Here is an 18,484-nt window from a genome sequence, read left to right as displayed (position 1 = left end):
GCTATGATCACGTCACAGTACTCCAGCCTGTGCGGCAGTGAGACCCTCTCTCAACAAATAAGAAACCAAAGCAGAAGCAGGGCCCAACTTGCAGATGAGGTGATGGTGGGGTGTGGTAGGACAGAGAGGGGGTGTAGCCAAGGCTCCTGCCCACCGAACCTTTGTCTTCATTATTCCAACAGAAACAGGCACCATGCAAGCATTCCCATGTCCCTCTTTCCCCAAGACAGCCCTTTTTACACACTTGTGTCCCAAAGAAACCCATAACATGGCCTTGCTCACACACCCCCTCCCACCTTGGACCTGCTCCTATCCCTCCCTTGCCCACCTGCGAAGTCATCCTGCCACAGTTTTTTACCATGTGTGCCACGGGTGGCAGCCTCCCACCTCCAGCCCCTCTCCCAACTCCATCCCTTTGGCCCCACCTGCTCCCATCAGTTCCCCTTTCACAGTCCAAGTCTCGTTTCTGCCTTCCATCCCTCTCCAGACCCACCCCTCATCCTGCATGTTTCCTGTTTTACCTGAATTTGTAGTTCTCTGGCAGGAAGTAGCCCATCTTGCAATCCTGTCGAGACTGGAAGATCTGTTTCAGCAGATTCTGCTTGCTGAGGCCATATCCATTCAAAACACAGCCCCCAAAAAGAAGCTTTGCCCCAGCAAACATCTGTTGACAGGAAGGAAATGAGGAGAGGCCCTCAGCACATCAGCACAGCAGTGTCCACTGATAAGACAGGCAAGTTTGGAATTTCACTAGGGCAGTGCCACAGGCGTCTCAGAGCTTGCACTGGGAAGCAGGCCTTGGGTGACTGGGGAAGGAGTGCTGCTTTCCCTGAGTTGCACAGGGAGGTATGGCTGAGCCGAGCCCCTACCCAGGCCCCCAAGTCAAAGGGGAATCCCACTATCCCAGCCTGGGCAGGGGCTCGGCTCAGCCATACCTCCCTGGGCAATGTGGGGAGGGCAGCACTCCTTCCCCTCTACCTGCCTGGTCACCCAGCTCAAATGCATTTCACATAGAGCCCCACTGAGCCCTGGGACCAGAAAGGTGTTCCCCTACTGTGTATGCACCTTTTAGCTCATCCCACAGAATGGGAGCCACTTGAGGGCAGGGCTCCTACCCCCGTAGGTGGGTCCCCAACAAGTAGACACCTATCCAAAGATTTCTGTGCAAAAATATTCATCACAGCATTATCTGTTATGGCAGAAAAATGCAAATAACTTAAATGTCAACAAAAGCAACACAAATAGATAAAATGACACTCTTTCGCAGTGGTTAAAAATCAGGTGTTACAAACTATACAAGGACACGGGGAAATGCTCATGGTAAAAAGAAGAATTGCAAAGAATATATGCAGAAAAAGACTGCAAAAGTCGGACACCAAAATGTTAGCATGTGGTGGCCCTTGCAGATGCCAGGTGCATCTGTGGGATGAGCAAAGGAGACTCTGGGTGATCCGATGACATTATTTTCTAAATCGTATTTTCCAAGTTTTCTAAAATGAACATGTGTAAGTATTTACAGTGCACTGTTTTTAGGATAAAGCCCTTTAAAAACAAACAGATGAAGGGAATTTGATTTGCTAGGTTGAATGTCACCGGTCTCTTCAGTCTCCTGGGATGGGGTTGGTCTGCGCTCCAGCCCCAGCTCTGTATGCTGGGGGACTCTTGGTCAGTCTTCCTGCTCTCTGGGCCTCAGCCTGGGTGGGGAGAGAAGCCCACAGCCCTTCCCTTCCTCTCCTCTCTCCTCCTCCTCCTCCTCCGACATGTGTGATTCTGCAGGGGCAGAGGTGGCTGCTGCTGGGGTGGCAGGCAGTGGATGGCAAGTCTCTGCTGGCTCACCAGAATCATCCCCGGCACCACAGAGTACTTCTTCATCATCAGGGGAGGGTCCTCCTGCAAGGGGCTGTCCAGGTCATACTGCAGCAGGCGGTAGGGGTCATGCCAGCACTACCAGGAGAGAGATATAAGAACTGGACACCCCATTCCAAGAAAATGCACCTGGATTGCCACAATCCCAGCCAGCCGAGGTTCCCCCTGAGTCCTGGAGCCCTGTACAACTCCCTCTCCCCAACTCCTCCTGCTCCAGGGGCCCTTGACCTTGCATGCACACCTCCCATGATTGTCCCTAGAGGATGTCCCCAGATCTGCTTAGAGCCTGCTATGGGAGAAGGTCATTTCTGAGATGGCTGCTCCCGCATGTGACGCCCACTAGCCTGGCCCTCTGGGTTCTGCAGAATGTGACTGCTCCTTTCCCCTGGGGATGGTGCTGCAGAGGTTTGAAGATGGGAACCATGTTCTTGGGTAGACCTGTTTCCAGGCTTTTGAGTCTACTTTACAGCAGCATAAAGAATTCCTCCATTCCCTACCCCCTGCTGGCAAGCCCCTCAGGACCCTCCCAGTCACTAAATACCTCAAGGTAGGGTTTGGGCAATTCAGGGGAAAGCTGGCCTCTCTCCCCTCCTTCTTTCTGTATGCCTCAGATCTATTAACACAGCCAATACAATCTTCCTGCTTTATCTGCCTTTATTTCCATGTGCCTCCAACTATCCTTTCAATCTACAACATGAAACACAGAACCACACCCAGTGTTCTAGCTGTCAGGGAAACAGAAAGTCAGGGAACATTTGTGCATTCACCAAAGACATCCTAATTAGACACTAGCTTCCAAGTCTGTCCTCCAGGCCTGCTGCCCACTCCTTTATGAGTTTCAACTGCCTCAGGCCATGCCGTCCTCACTCACGCTGCTCATGGCTGGGCTCTGCCACCTGAACATTCCGATTACTTAGGGACAACTATTAATGAACAATGACTAGTGCCATGATAAGCTAAAGTCAACTCTAAGTTCCTCCATGGGCAGGGATTTTATCTGTCTCTACATGGATGGACACACAGAAGGAACTCAATACTTGCTCACTGGATTGAATTAAATTGGAAGTTGGCTCTGGAAAACAAACACGGCTTTGCTGAATGGGATGAGTGAAAAGGCTGTGGCTGAGTCTATATTCTTAGACTGAGATGGTCAAAGGGCTACTGGTGTCTGCTCAGAAGGTCTGGAGCACAGACCCAAAGGTGGGCATGCCAGGGTCAGGGAGGGGCCACTCCTGGAAGGAGGGTGTCCATGCAGACACTTCCACCTTTGGTGTACGTGAAAATCCAGAACTCTACACCGGCAAATGGGAAATGGGCAGAGTCGGTGGATTCTAGGAGACAGGAGGGCACAGAGGGCTTGAAGGAAGTCACCATGTGGATACCCAGTTCATGTGCTCACGTGCCATCCTTTGCTCCAGTTGGTCTGGGGTTGGGGCCAAGCTTCAAACTGGGAATTCCCAGTGCTGCTGGGAATGACTGCATACTTGGAGGATTACATAAGCCTGATATGTGGGAACGACTCTATTGCAGAGGTGAGTAGGTGGGAGTACGTTCCATGGGCCTGAAGACTCCCTTTAGACCTCAACCATAAAACCAACTGGGACCTTGAGCAGTGCTTCTCTCCTATCCCCCTTTACACAGGCCACTGCATTTTCCAGGAACATTCATTGCCTTCCAAAACCCCACTCAACTTGGAAGGCCCTCTGGACCCCCAGGAGCAGCAGGCACAGGTTCCCAGGCTCTTGCGTGCCCGGAGCTGTCCTCTCACAGCCTCACTGGCGGTGCTGGAGTTGCTGCCACACTGGGATCTCCTCCAGGTCCCTGCTTGCATCTGAGTCCTGCTGGGTGCCCAGGGCCTGGTCCATGCCCAGCACACAGTGGGTACTCATGACAGTCTACAAATATTTTCAGAGCCCTGAGGATTCAGTGGTGAGCACTGTCGGTGCTCTCAATATTCATACCAACAAAGAGTCACAAACTGGAAGGAAAGGACAATGTCCTGATTTTGTCTCAAGGGTCAGAGGATAGCCTGGCTCTGCAGGAGGAGGGGCAATGTTGCAGATGGGAGAGTACATGCAAAGGCCCTAAGGAGAAAGGAGCTGAAGGCAGGTGGCCCCTCAGACAGGTACTCAGCCAGCCCTAGCAAGTGGGGGTCTTCTCAGACTGCCCTGGTACGCCTACTCCTGGCCTCCAGGGCCTCCTTGCTGAGCCCAGACCAACCTGGATGCAGGGGGAGGCGCGGCCCCGCTGCTCGTGACTGTAGAGTGTGTCCAGCAGCCACTGGAGCTGCGCAGTGCTGGTGTAGTTCTGGCTCGAGATGATCCCAAACACCAGCACTTGGCTGGGGTCTCGAGGTACCAACAGGAAGCGCTCCAGCTCCACATCGGAGACCCGGGGCGCCTTCACCAGGCACTTGCAGAAGCCATGGGCATCTTCCTTGTGTATGAGCTTCCGCAGCACCAGTGGGCAGTCCAAGGGAGAGGCCGCCCACCTGGTGGGGCTACGTCCCTCGCGGGCCTTCCTTCTGCAAGGAGGAGCACAGAGCGCAGGGGCCCTCAGCAGGTGGTGGTGGTCCCTGACTCCCAGAGCCTCCTGGCTTCTGATGGGCAAAGGCCCTGCTGCAGGTAGATTCTGGTCTGGGTCCTGCAGCCAATGTGCTGCACCACCTTGGTCAGATCCCCTAACCTCTTTGGGCCTCTTTCTAAAGTGCAAGATGAGAATAACAAGTTATTCCTTCACCCATCCATTTGGCCAACTAATGCTTTGGTGTCATCCTTAACTTCTTTCTCTCACACACAACACATCCCATCTAATCTTTCAGCAAGCCTGTCCTCTCTACACTCAAGACAGACCCATAATCTGATTGCTTTTCCTGCCCTCCACCCCCACGGATGTGGTCCAGGCTGCCTTCGTTCTTGGCTGGCTGCCTGCAAATACCTTCTAATGGATCCTGTGCTTTCTTCCTTGGCCTGTCTTCAGTCTGTTCTCCAAACAGCTGATCGAGGGATCCTGTTAAAACCTAGCCCACATCATGTCACTACTTTCCTTGACACCCTCCAGTGGCTTTCTCCCTTTTGCAGAATAAAAGCTATAGTCCCTGCCATGTGCTTCAAGGCTGCAAGAATCTGGCCCCTACATCTCGTCCCCTTACCTCTCTTACTCTCCAGCATTCTCACCTTTGCTCACTGGGCTTTGGCCACACTGGCCTGCCCCTGTCCTTTAGTCTTGGAGGATACTGGCCTTTGCTCTACCCCCATAGAGCCATCTCACTCTCTCACTCCTTTAAGGCTCTGTCCAAATGTTACCTCCTTAATGAGATTTTTTGATTGCCCTGTTGCATCCCTCTACTCCCAAGACTCTTTCCCTTCTCTGTTTTATATTCCTCCTTAGCATTGCTTGCTATCTAACATATCTTGTACTTTAAAATTTTATTATTGTACTTCTCTGTCCTACTAGAATGCAAGTTCCATGAGTTCATGAATTTGGAGTGTTTTATTCACTGGAATAAAACAGTAGCATTTGAAAAGTAGTAAAGATTCAACAGAGATTTAATAACTATTCAAACCAATGTTTGTTGGGCCCCACCTATGTTCCAAACACTGTACTGGGTTGTTGTGAGGGTTGTGGCAGTTACATGGGAGTAAGCGCCATCCACATAGAAAGTGCTGCTACAATTCTACCTGTATCAATACTTATTGTAAGACTGCAGATGCTGTAAAATGCTAGACATGATGAAAGGCAGTAGCATATTTAGCATTTTACAGCATCACAGTCTTGGAATAGACATTGTCTTGGTTAAGTTTATAACAACTCTATGCAATCGGCAGGACAGAAACTCTTATTGCCATTTACAGATCACAGAACAGACGGTTCCCACCAGCTGAATGGGTGCCCAAGTTCATATGGTAATTAAGTGGCAAGGGCTAGGATTAGAAACCAGGGCGTCATGAAACAAGTGCAATGCAAGGTGAGCATTATTTCTCAGAGGCTATTAATGCTGATAATACTTGCTGAACAAACTTGTTAAGAATATCTCTTATTCAAGAACCTGCATATCTGGGACAGAGGAGGGTGTGGGGGACACTAGATCTATTAATTATAACTTATCCAGGGATAAGTTCAAAATAATCTAAGGTTTAAATGTGAGGCAATTAAGCCATAACATTTCTACTAGAAAACATGGGGAAATTATTCTATAATTTTGGATCAGGGAAGGCTTTGTATAATTATGACTAAAAAGTCCAGAAGTCACAATAGAAAAAGTCTGATAAAGTCAGCTACATGAAAGAAAAAAGCCTCCAAAATCCCTGTTTCAAAAAAAAAATACGCACAAACACAAACACCAAAACTATCATAACCAAAGGTGAAAGACAAATGACAAACTGAGAAACACATTTGAAATTCTTATCACAGAACAGTGGCCAATGTCTCCACTGTGTAAAATGCTACAAGTCAATTAGAAACAGTCAATAACCCAATAAAAGGTGGACAAAAGTAGTGAACAAATAATTCACAGAAAAGAATACAGGTTGTAAAAATTATAAAGGAGGGAGGGCTGGGCACGGTAGCTCACACCTGAAATCTCAGCACCTTGGGAGGCTGAGGCAAGAGGATCACTTGAGGCCATAAGTTTCAGACAAGCCTGGGAAACATAGCATGACATCATCTCTACTAAAAACTAAAAAATTAGCCAGCCATGGTGGCACGTGCCTGTAGTTCCAGCTTCTTGGGAGGCTGAGGTGGGAGGAATGCTGGAGCCCAGGAGTTCGAGGTTACAGTGAGCCATGATTACGCCACTGCACTCCAGCCTGGCAGACAGAACAAGACCCTTTCGCTAAAATAAATAAAAATAAAAATTTAAAAATAAACTCATAAAAAGAGGGAGTAAAGTCACCAGAAATGGTGACTACTCTAATTTTGGAACTCAAAAACCACATCATGCGTTCACTAGATCAACAGTGAAGCTGGCAAACACTGTCAGAAACAACTTTATCCAGATTTCTGGAATTTAAAGAAAAAACTTGCAACAACCAGGGGAATGCTTAATTAAGAAAGATGCTGCTTAGTTTTGGTAAGAGAGAACCGTAGCATTTTTAGCATACTCCCCCGCCATCCCTCATGGCCCTGCTAAGTAGCATTCATGGAATGACAGCCCCTATTCCTGGTGCGGCTTGCTAGTACCAGAGGGGACAATATGAACCTTGTTCTCTAGGAATTGTGGCTCTGTGGGCTGACATGTCTGGAGGTTCCCTGAGGGAACAGCTCAGGGCTTGACTTTATTCTCTGTCTTGCAACTTTCTCAGGGCTGGAGGAGTCCCTCCTGGGAAGCATCTGTCAGGTTCATTTAAAGACAAGGATACCAGACACAGCTTCCTGGTGCAAGGGGTAACAGATGAGGCACAGATAGGTAAGCTAAACAGCCTGGGAAGAAAGAGTTTGGGGAAGGAGGCATATAGGAGAGTAAGGCTTTGAAAGGCTCACATGCATACCAAGGAATATAGATACCAGGTTTGGAACCATGTTTTGAAAAGGCCTGAGAACACCCTAAGCTTTCACCTCTGGCTGATCATTGGACTTTTTGAAAGTAGAAGGTGAAGACTAATGCAGATTAGCCTTGATGTGAACAGCCTGGCTAACAGCATTGAATGAACACCTCAACACAGAGCCAATCTGCAAAGACTGGAAGAGTTTTGTTTTTGTTTTTGTTTTGGCTGCAGATAATCTCTGTCAAATCACTAACTGATCTCTGTTAAATCACTTATTTAACTGAATGGAGAGTATACATGACAAATGGTACAGTCTTTATAAAAATAGTTTGGAAAAGTAACTAAACAGCAAACAGCTACAAACTACAACAAGCAGTAACAATAAATCTAAAGGAAGAGGGGAAATTTGATTTCCACGGTTACCACATTCTAAAATTTAAAATGTTCAGTTTTCAACAAGAAAAACCTGAGGTATACAAAGAAACAAAAATGTTGGAAAATTCACAGGAAAAAGATTTACTAGAAACTGTCCCCAGGGAAACCCAGATATTGGACTTACTAAAGAAAGGCTTTAAATGAACTGCTTAACTATATTTAAAAAGCCAAAGGAAACCATGGAAAAACAACTAAAGAAAACCAGGAGAACAGTATCTCACCAAATAGAAAATATCAATAAAGACAGAAATTATGAAAAGTAATCAATCAGAAATTCTAGAGTTAAAAAGTAAAATAACTAAAATAAAAAAATTCAATGGTAGATCTAAGCAGGCAGAAGAAAGTGTCAGCAAACTTGAAGATAGGATAATTAATACTATTCAGTTTGAGGAGCAGAATGAAAAAAGAGTGAAGAACAGTTAACAGAGCCTAAGATACCTGTGGGACAGCATCGCACATATCCAAGACACATAATGGGAGTCCCAGAAGGACAGGAGAGAAAGGAGCAGAAAGAATATCTGAAGAAATGATTGCCTAAAACTCTCCAAATTTGATGAAAGATTTAAATCTACATATCTAAAAACCTCAACAAATTCAGTGGAATAAATTCAAAGACATCTACATTGACACACATTATCATAAAATTATCAAAAGACAAAGAAAAAATCTTGAAAACAATGAGAGAAGCAACGCAACAAGTTCAAGAGATCCTCAATAAGATTAATAGCAAATTACTCATCAGAAATTATGGAGGCTGAAAGGCAGAGGGAGGACATATTTAGAGTGCTGAAAGAGAAACAAACAAACAGACAAAAAAGACCCTTGCCAACCTAGAATTTATTTTTTTTTTTAAGACAGGGTCTCATTCTGTCACCCGAGCTGGATCATGCAGTGGCATGATCACAGCTCACTGCAGCCTTGACCTCCAGGGCCCATTCAGCTTTCCGTCTCAGCTTCCCGAGTAGCTAGGACAACAGGCACATGATACTACACCTGGCTGTTTGGTATTTTTTGCAGAGACAGGTTTTCACCGTGTTGCCCAGGCTGGTCTCAAGCTCCTGGACTGAAGCAGTCTGCCTGTGTAGGCCTCCCAAAGTGTTCAGATTACAGGCATGAGCGACTGCAGCCAGCCTCAACCTAGAATTCTATATTGAGCAGAGCTATCCTTCAAAACTGAAGGAGAAAATAAGACATTTCCAGACAAACACAAGCTAAGAGAGTTTGTTGCTGGTAGGCCTGTACCACAAAACATACCATTGAGTCCAGGTTAAAATGGAAAGATACCAGACAGTAACTTGAAGCTATATGAAGAAATAAATAACAATAATAAAGGTAACTACATAGGTAAACATAAAAGCAGTATTGTCATATTTTTCAGTTTGTAACTTCTGTTTTTTTCTGTATGATTTAAAAGACAAATATATAAATGATCATTGTAAGTACATGTCAATGGGCACAGAATTAATAAAGATGTTATTTATAACAACATAAAATGGAGGGATGGGAATGAAGCTGTGCAGGAGCAGAGAACTTTGTACTCTACTGAAGCTACGTTGGTATTAATTCAAACTCGATTGTTATACATTTAAGATGTTACTTATAGTTGCCAGGGAAACCATAAAGAAAATAACTAAATATACAGAAAAATAAGTGAGAAAGAATTCAAAACCATACAGTAAAAAAATCAATTAAACATAAAAAAGGCAATGATGGAGGAATTGGAAAACAGGTAAGATTTCAAGAAAACAGCAAGATGGCAGAAGTCCTTCCTAGTCAGTAATTACTTTAAAGATACATGGATTAAAGTCTTAAACAAAACTTAGATCGCATAATGGAAATCCAACTGTAATCCAATTACATGCTTCCTACAAGAAATGCATTTTAGATTCAAACATACAACTAAAGCTGTGTATGTTTTATGTATGTGCAGTAGCATGTGTCTGTAGTTCCAGCTACTTGGTAGGCTGAGGTAGGAGGATCTCTTGAGCCCAGGAGTTTGAGTCCAGCCTGGGCATAGTGATACCCCATCTCTAAACAAACAAACGGGCCAGGCATGGTGGCTCATGCCTGTAATCTCAGCACTTTGGGAGGCAAATGCAAGCGGATCACGAGGTCAGGAGATCAAGATCATTCTGGCCAACAAGGTGAAACTCTGTCTCTACTAAAAATACAAAAATTAGCTGGGCGTGGTGGTGGGGGCCTGTAATCCCAGCTACTCAGGAGGCTGAGGCAGGAGAATCGCTTGAACCCAGGAGGCGGAGGTTGCAGTGACTGAGATTACGCTACCGCATTCCAGTCTGGCAACAGAGCAAGACTCCATCTCAAAAAACAAAAAACAAACACACATACATATAACTAAATTGAAAATAAAAGGTTGAAAACAAACATTCCAAGCAAATGATAACCTAAAATTAAAAAAACGGAGTGGTTATACAAATAATATCAGACAAAAATAGACTTTAAGTAAAAAATTACTATAGGAGATAAATAAGGACATTATATATTGGGAAGACCATTACTCCATCTAGAAAAATAACCATTACAAACATAAACATATGTGAATACAAATACATGAAGCAAAACCTGACAGCATTTAAGGAAGAAACAGGCAATTTTTTAGTAATAGTTAGATATTTTAACATCCCACTTTAGATAATGGATAGGATAACGAGACAAAAGACAAACAAGGAAAGAGAAGACTTGAAGAACATTATAAACCAACTAGAACTAGCAGACACATATAGAACATTTGATCCAAGCACAGCAAAACACACATTTTCTCTGTTGCACACGGAACGTTCTTTAGAATAAACTATATATTGGACAACAAAACAAATCTCAATAAATTTTAAAAGACTGAAATCATTATATCTTCTCCAAGCCCAATGATATGAAATTAGAAATCAATAACAGAAAGAAATTTGGAAAATTCACAAATATGTGAAAATAAAGCAACACATTATTAAACAACAAATGGGTCAAAGAAGGAATCTCAAGGGAAATTAGAAAACACTTTAAGGAAATGAAAACAAAAACAATATGCCAAAGCTTAAAAGGATGCATTGAGAGCAGTACTCAGGAATATTTAGAGCTGTAATGCCTACATTAAAAGAGAAGAAGATCTCAAATCAGTAATCTAACCTAAGCTTAAGAAGAAAAAGAAGAACAAATTAAACCCAAAGCTGGCAGAGGGAAGAAAATAATAATGATTGGAGTCAGTCGAAGTAAATAAAAAATAGATAAACCATAGAGAGAAACAACCAAACAGATGTTGGTTCTCTGTATAGAGCAACAAAACTGAACAATATTTAGCTAGATTGCCTAAAAGAGATACAGATTACTAAAATTAAAAAATGAAAGTGGGTCATTACTATCAACCTTACAGAATTAAAAATTTGTGAGCAACTGGATGCCAACAAATTAGATAATCTAAAAGAAACAGACAAATTTCTAAGACACATGAATGATTAAAACTAACTCAAGAACAAATATATAATCTGAATAAGCCTCTAACAAGTAAAGAGATTGAATCAGTAATCTAAAACCTCCCAAACTCATTCCATGAAACAAGCATTATCCTGATGCCAAAGCCAGACAAAGACACTACAAAAAAGAAAAACAAATATCCCTTATTAATGTAGATGTAAAAATTCTCAGCAAAATACCAGCAGCAAACAAAAGTTTGACTAAGATGTCATATTAAAAGTTGTTTATATATTATATATATGTGTGTATATATATTTATTATATATATTATATATATAAAATATATAAAGCCTGCCTTTGTCTTCCTAGTCTCAACATTTTTTTACGAAGGTCAAGTCTGAGATTCCTATGTGATCAATTACTATTCTTGCTGCACTTATGTAAATGACCAGATCAAAATTGATGAGACTAAACTTATGTTACAAACAAAATTGCCTTACTCTGTTGTTTTTGGTAGAAGTTGGGATGACTGAAAAGAAAAATTATGTTTCCAAAGAAAAACTATAATATACCTGTTAATAGATTGTAGCCCTGTGCACTGTTTTCAAGTTTTTATTATCTACCTGTAGACTAGACTGGATCCTAAATTTGTCTAGGTTCTTTTAATCCAGTTTTCTCTCATTGAATTACCAAGAGAAGGACCTGTTCTTTCCTAAAGACCTGGAAACTGAGGCTAGATCATTTGGTGTAAATTTCAAAAGACAAGGTTCATGCTTAATAAGTGGGCTGCATAGAGAGTTTAATAAACCAGCTGGTGCCATAACCACCATAACCAGGGATACTCAAGCTGCAATATGCCAACTTCATGCTGTAGATAGCTCTTCCCAAGATGCCCAAACAAGACTCCATATCATAATGAGACTCTTAGCCTTTGTAATACCTACCTCTTTCACTGAACAGCGTAATGGCTGTAATCAAAATTTCACAGTCATAATGGCTATGAGTAACTTGACAGAACCTAACCTAATAAATCCTTTAGGCCACCTAGTGGGTAACTTTGACAACACCCCTAACAAACCTCATTCAAATTGTACTAGAAGTCCCTTTTAGAGTTGCTACTCTGCGTTAATTCAACCCAGTCATGAAATGCTACTCAGTGGCTAAAACAGGTCTCACCCAGTTCCCAGTTCCCCCATGATCTTTTGATTTGTTTAGTTCATTGCCCTTAGGCTTGGGCTCTTGGTTCAAAACTGAATTTAGGATACTGTTGCTGGTTATTTTTTGCATTATGATCTTTAAGGTCTGTTCTTATTGTCTGTCTAATATTTGTAAAGCCAGTTCTTCCAACGGATAATGTTAGCTCAACATTTTGAATGATTGCTTAATGCCCATGGGTCTAAGAAGTCAGAACTCAACAGCAAACTCCAAGCAAAACTGCCCAAAGAAAGTACTTTTTCTTCCTCACAGCCTCTTTGTTGCTCAATTGTGTTTAGGATCCTTGACTTTGTCTCCATTACCTTCCCCACAATGTGAGACCAGAGACCACTGGAACAGGTCCATCCTGGCACTGAGGGACAACTAGCCTAACTTCAAGATAGGTGATCAGTGATGCTTTCAGAAAAGACCTTGACTAAGAGGAGGAGATGTGACAATGGATAATATATGTTGCAGTTATCTTGTCATACCCAATTAAATTAGAGTCCAGGCCATGGGGAAAAAACAGTTGGGGCACAAGAGCCTGCTCAGGGATTATATCACAATTCAGTTACTGAAATGACCTGCTATAACCTTAAGACTAAATTTACCTAACAGCAGCTTAAGAGAACTGCTGTGACACTAAGACTAGTTTTACCTACTGCTATCACTCACCAATCAGTTTGCATTTCCCCAAAACTTTGCTAGTGCCAAGGAGCTTTCTTTTCAAACAATATGTAACATTAATCTTTCTAATAAAACCCCCAACCTTCTCTGTTCTTGGACATATCAAAGACCACCTGGTTTGTGTGTATGCCTTCAATCACAATTTTGTTTTCCCAAATAAAAGCTCTTCTTTAGAGATTCATCTCTATATTTTTATTTGACTTTGACAGTATGATTCCCTTTGTGTAAAATATGGACAATGGGCAAATGCATAGAGACAGAAAGCAAATTAGTAGTTTCTCGGGAAGGGAAAATGGGAAGTGACTGTTTAATGGGTACAAAGTTTCCTTTTGGGGTGATTTAAAAAGGTCATGGAATTAAATAGTGGTGATGGTTGTATGATGCTGTGAGTGTATTAAATTCTACTGAATTGCACACTTCATTAAATGGTTAAAATGATAAATTTTATATTATGTATATGTTGTGTGTAACTCATAAAAATTATGTAAGGAAGCTCAACTTCACTTTTAATAATATGAATACAAATTAAGACTATACTAAGGTAACATATTTTGCTGATGTGAATGTAAATTGGTATAGCCTTATGGTGATTAATTTGACACTATCTCTTAAAATTATAAATGCACATGACCCTTGGTCTAATAATTTCATCTTTAGGAATTTATTTACAGATACAGTTGTACAAATGTGATATCACAAAGTGTATGGCTACCGCCTCCATTGCTTTTAATAGGAAAAAGGGATTGGGCTAATCATGAAACACCTATACAACAGGTATTATATAGCAAGAAGAAAAAGAATGACAGGTATTCATGTCATATTGTGAAAAAGTAAAGTTAAGAACACTGTTTTAATATGATGCTTTTTAAGCCAGAAAAGGGGAAGAAATGAGGCATATTTGTGCTTGCTTGCATGGGCATAAGGAAACTCTAGTTGGGTTTTGCCAGTAAGGGCACTAGCAGGAGATCAGAGGGAAGGAGGAGCATGAAGTTGGAGAGACACTTCCCTAGTTCCCTCCCTGTGGGTTCATGAACCTCTCAACTGCAGGCCAATGGCTCTGTCAGAAGGTCCTCCCTTACTGGTCTCTCTGTGTCTGGGTTCTAGTAATTTGTCCTGCATATCAAATCTAACCTCTTCAGCCTGGCCTCATCAACTGCTCCCCTTCCTGCTCTAACAGGCAAACAAACTTGTCAGTTGCTTCCTTACCTCCCACTAATGTCCTTGAGGATATCTGGAAACATTAACACATGATTCCACACTTTCACAGCACTCACAGTTTAAAAAGCACATTTTTACAACTAGGAAACAGTCTTTGCTATTCACAGGAACTTGGAGAGTACACAGGAAGAAGAAATTATTATACCAATGATATGGTTTGTCTGTGTCTCCATTGAAATCTCAACCTGAATTGTATTTCCCAGAATTCCCATATGTTGTGGGAGGAACCTGGGGGAGATAATTGAGGCAGGTTCGCTGGTCTTTCCCATGCTATTCTTGTGATAGTGAGTAAATTTCATTAGATCTGACGGGTTTATCAGAGGTTTCCACTTTTGCTGCTTCCTCATTTTCTCATCGCCACCATGTAAGAAGAATCTTTTACCTCCCACCATGATTCTGAGGCTTCCCCAGCCATGTGGAACTATAAGTCCAATTATGGAAGAGCCTTTAGCCTCCCACCATGATTCTGAAGCCTCCCCAGCCACGTGGAACTGTAAGTCCTATTAAACCTTTTTTTGTTCCCAGTTCAGATATGTCTTTGTCAGCAGCATGAAAATGAACTAATACAACCAATTTGATGGAAACTGAGATTCTGTAAGTCTGAGTGTCTTAGACAAGGAAGTCTGCCCCTAAAGAGGCCAATTATTATAACTTTCTCAGGATTTCAGGACTAGGTTCTATGAAGTGAGAAGACTTAGCTCTAAGATCAAAGGAGAAAAGGACTCAGAGGTCCATTGACCAATCTTATAATAATTTGTAACAGTGGCTCTGATTGGATTCTGTGGTCTCTTTCTCTGGGCCAGGGTCCCCACTCACATACATCCCAATGTACCCTGATGGGGATACATTTACAATTTGTACATTTCACCTAATGCCTCCCAAACCTACTTTTCCCTTAGTCTTTCCCATCTGAGTCAGTAACACCATTATTACTCAGTTATTTAAGTCAAAAATCTAAAAGTCCTCCATAAATTAAAAATTATCTTTTCCCTACTATCATCTTTGATAGCATATCACTAGTGTCACTTACTAGGTTGGTGCAAAAGTAATTGCCATTATATTTAATGGCAAAAACCACAATTGCTTTTGTACCTAATAGATTATTAAAATAGTCTTCTAACTAGTTTGCTTCCACTCTTGCTGAGGTAGGAGGCATAAGTTAGACACCAGAACAAACTGAGGCCTAGCTAAAGCAGGGACGAGGTAGAAGCAGCTTTCCATCAGATATGCCCACCAGTGTGCCTTGTCAGTTTACCATTGCCATGGCAACACCTGGGAGTTACTGCCCCTTTCTACAGAAATGACCTGATGACCCAAAAGTGACTACCTCTCCCTAGAAATGTCTGGATAAGCCGCCCCTTAGTCTGTATGTAATTAAAAGTAGGTATAAATATGACTGCACAACTTCCCTGAGTTGCTACTCTCGGCACACTGCCTATGAGGTTTCCCTGCTCTGCAGGAGCGGTCACGGAGCTGTAGCACTGTCAGAGCTGTAACATCTCTTCAATAAAGCTGTTTTCTTCCACTACTGAGTTGCATTTTAATTCTTTTCTGGGCAAAGTCAAGAATCCTTGTGGTCAATTCCGCACTGAGCAATCAGAGATGTTTTACTTCTGACAATGGCAGACTTAGAGTATTTTAGACCAACCCTCCTTCCAAGAAAACACAGAAAGTTCAACACAGTGTATATTTAAAGTTTGTCTAAATGCATTAGAGTCACAAGTCAGTGAGGATTTTCAGGGCTAGGATATGAAAAAAGAGAGAAACTAATAAAAGTGAGCATGACATTTAGAACTCTTTTACCCTTAAGTGCTGATTTTGAAAGTAAACCTAGGGATGACAGGCAGAGAAGCTGAGCAGATCTGACATGTTCACGAAGTTGGAGAGAGAAAAATGGGAATTCAGGGCCCACCAAGGTAGAAGACTCTGATAAACAACCCTGGCTTTCTTTTGAGGACCCCAAGAGCTATATCTATCTGAGGAGTAAAGGTGAAACAAAAACAGACAAAATCTCAAAAAGACTGAAGCACAGTTTCAATCCCTGTTTAGATGAGAGTGATCTGCCCACAGCCTACTTACCTGTTGAAAGCAAAGATAAGTCCTCTCTGGAGGAACACTATGTCATCTAGAGTCTCAAATTATCTCTATGTTTTTTTCATATGTCTCAAATTATCTCTATGTTTTTCATGCCAATATCTGGCACACTAAAGAATATTAGATACAAAGTCAAGGATTGGCTGAGAGCAATAGAAACAGACTTATAGAAATATAGATATTAGAATTATCTGACATAAGCTTTACAGTAGCTATGATTAAAATGTACAATTAAACAAGAAACAAGACAGATAATTTCAACAGAATATAAGAATAAAAAAGAATCCACTAGAAATTCTAAAACTGAAAAATAGGATAAATAAAATCAAGAACTCAAAAGATCAGTTTTATCAGCAGATTAGACAGTTTTAAAAAATTAGTAAATTGGAAGACTGGTCAGTAGAAAATATCTAGACTGAAGTACAAAAGGGGAAATAAAGGATGGAATATATAGAATAGAGGACAAGAAATACAGACATAATTCATCTTACTGTGCTCTACTTTACTGCATGTTGCAGATACTGTGTTTTTTTAGAAATTGAAGGTTGGTAGCCACCTTGTGTTGAGCAAGTCTACTGGCATCATTTTTCCAATAGCATGTGCTCACTTCATGTCTTTGTGTCACATCTTGGTAATTTTGCACTATTTCAAAATTTATTATTATTTTTATATCTATTACGTAATCTGTATTAAGTGATCTTTGTATCTGGTAATCTGTATTATGGTAATCTGTATTAAGTGCTCTAAGGTACTGTTGTTTTACTGTTTAGGGGCACTAATCAACCACACCCATATAAGACAGCAAACTTAATTGACAAATATTGTGTATGTCCTAACTGCTCCACCAACAGCCATTCCTCTGTTTCTCTCCATCACCTTGGGCTTCCCTATTCCCTGAGACATAACAATATTGAAATTAGAACCAACTATTATAGTAACTGTACAATGGTTCCTCAGCATTCAAGTGAAAAGAAGAGATGCACGAACCTCACTTTAAATAAAAAACTAGAAATGATTAACCTTAGTGAGGAAGGCAAGTTGAAAGCTGAGACAGGTTTAAATCTAGGCCTCTTGTGTCAGTCAGTCAAGTTGTGAATGTAAAGAAAAAGTTCATGAAAGAAATTAAAAGTGCTACTCCAATGAATGTGCAAATGATAAGAGAGCAAAATAGCCTTATTGCTGATATGGAGAAAGTTTTAGTGGTCTACAAAGAAGGGAAAATCAACTATAATATTTTCATTAGCCAGTGCCTAATCTGGAGCAAGGCCCAAAGCTCTCTTTAGTTCTTTGAAGGCTGATAGAAGTGAGTAAGCTGCAAATGAAAAATTGTAAGCTAGAAGTTATTCATGAGATTTGAAGAATAAAGCCATCTCCATAACACAAAAGTACAAGGTGAAGCAGCAAGTGCTGATTAAGAAGCTACAGAAAAGTTATACCAAAGATCTAGCTAAGATCATTGGTGAAGGTGACTATACTAAACAACAGAATATGAATGTATATAAAACAGCCTTCTATTAGAAGAAGATGCCACCTAGGACTTACATAGCTAGAGAGGATAAGTCAATGTCTGGTTTCAAAGCTTCAAAGGACAGGCTGACTCTATTAGAGGCTAAGGCGGTTGGTGACTTTAGGTTAAAGCCAGTGCTCATTTACCATTGTGAAAACCCTAGGGCCCTTAAGAATGATGTTAAATCTACTTTGCCTGTGCTATATAAATGGAACAATGAAGCATGGATGATAGCCATCTAGTCACAGAATAGTATACTGAATATTTTAAGTCTACTGCTGAGACCTACTGCTCAGGAAAAAATATTCCTTTCAAAATATTGCTGCTCATTAACAATGCACCTGGCCACCCTAGAGCTCTGATGGAGATGTACAAGATTATTGTTTTTATGCCTACTAATATAGCATCTATACTGCAGCCCACAAATCAAGGAGTAGACTTTCAAGTCGTATTATTTAAAATATATATTTTGTAAAGCTATAGCTACTGTAGCTAGTGATTCCTCTGATGGATCTGGGCAAAGAAAATTGAAATCTTTGGAAAAGGATCAACTATTCTTGATGCCATTAAG

The 18,484-nt window shown here is 41.6% G+C and overlaps 1 protein-coding gene across 13 annotated transcripts in view; it reads right to left on the bottom strand.

Annotated features, from left to right (window-relative positions):
* Nucleotides 1–18,484, bottom strand: part of C15H3orf20 (chromosome 15 C3orf20 homolog) — a 114,191-nt gene that overhangs the window by 10,826 nt on the left and 84,881 nt on the right. For all 13 annotated transcript variants that reach the window (XR_008476836.2, XM_035273753.3, XM_054245964.2 and 10 more), the window contains 3 exons: nucleotides 4,087–4,390; nucleotides 1,837–1,944; nucleotides 522–664 (listed from right to left, as the gene is read on the bottom strand). Coding sequence is in view for 12 of the 13 variants with exons in the window: in XM_035273753.3 (XP_035129644.2) it covers nucleotides 522–664; nucleotides 1,837–1,944; nucleotides 4,087–4,390 (555 nt within the window). In the remaining variant the exon portion in view is untranslated. The remainder of the gene's footprint in view (nucleotides 1–521; nucleotides 665–1,836; nucleotides 1,945–4,086; nucleotides 4,391–18,484) is intronic.

This window comes from Callithrix jacchus, chromosome 15, assembly GCF_049354715.1.
Source record: "Callithrix jacchus isolate 240 chromosome 15, calJac240_pri, whole genome shotgun sequence".
NCBI lineage: Eukaryota > Metazoa > Chordata > Mammalia > Primates > Cebidae > Callithrix > Callithrix jacchus.
Note: the sequence above shows the minus strand (reverse complement) of the source record. Positions and strands in the feature narration are given on the sequence as shown.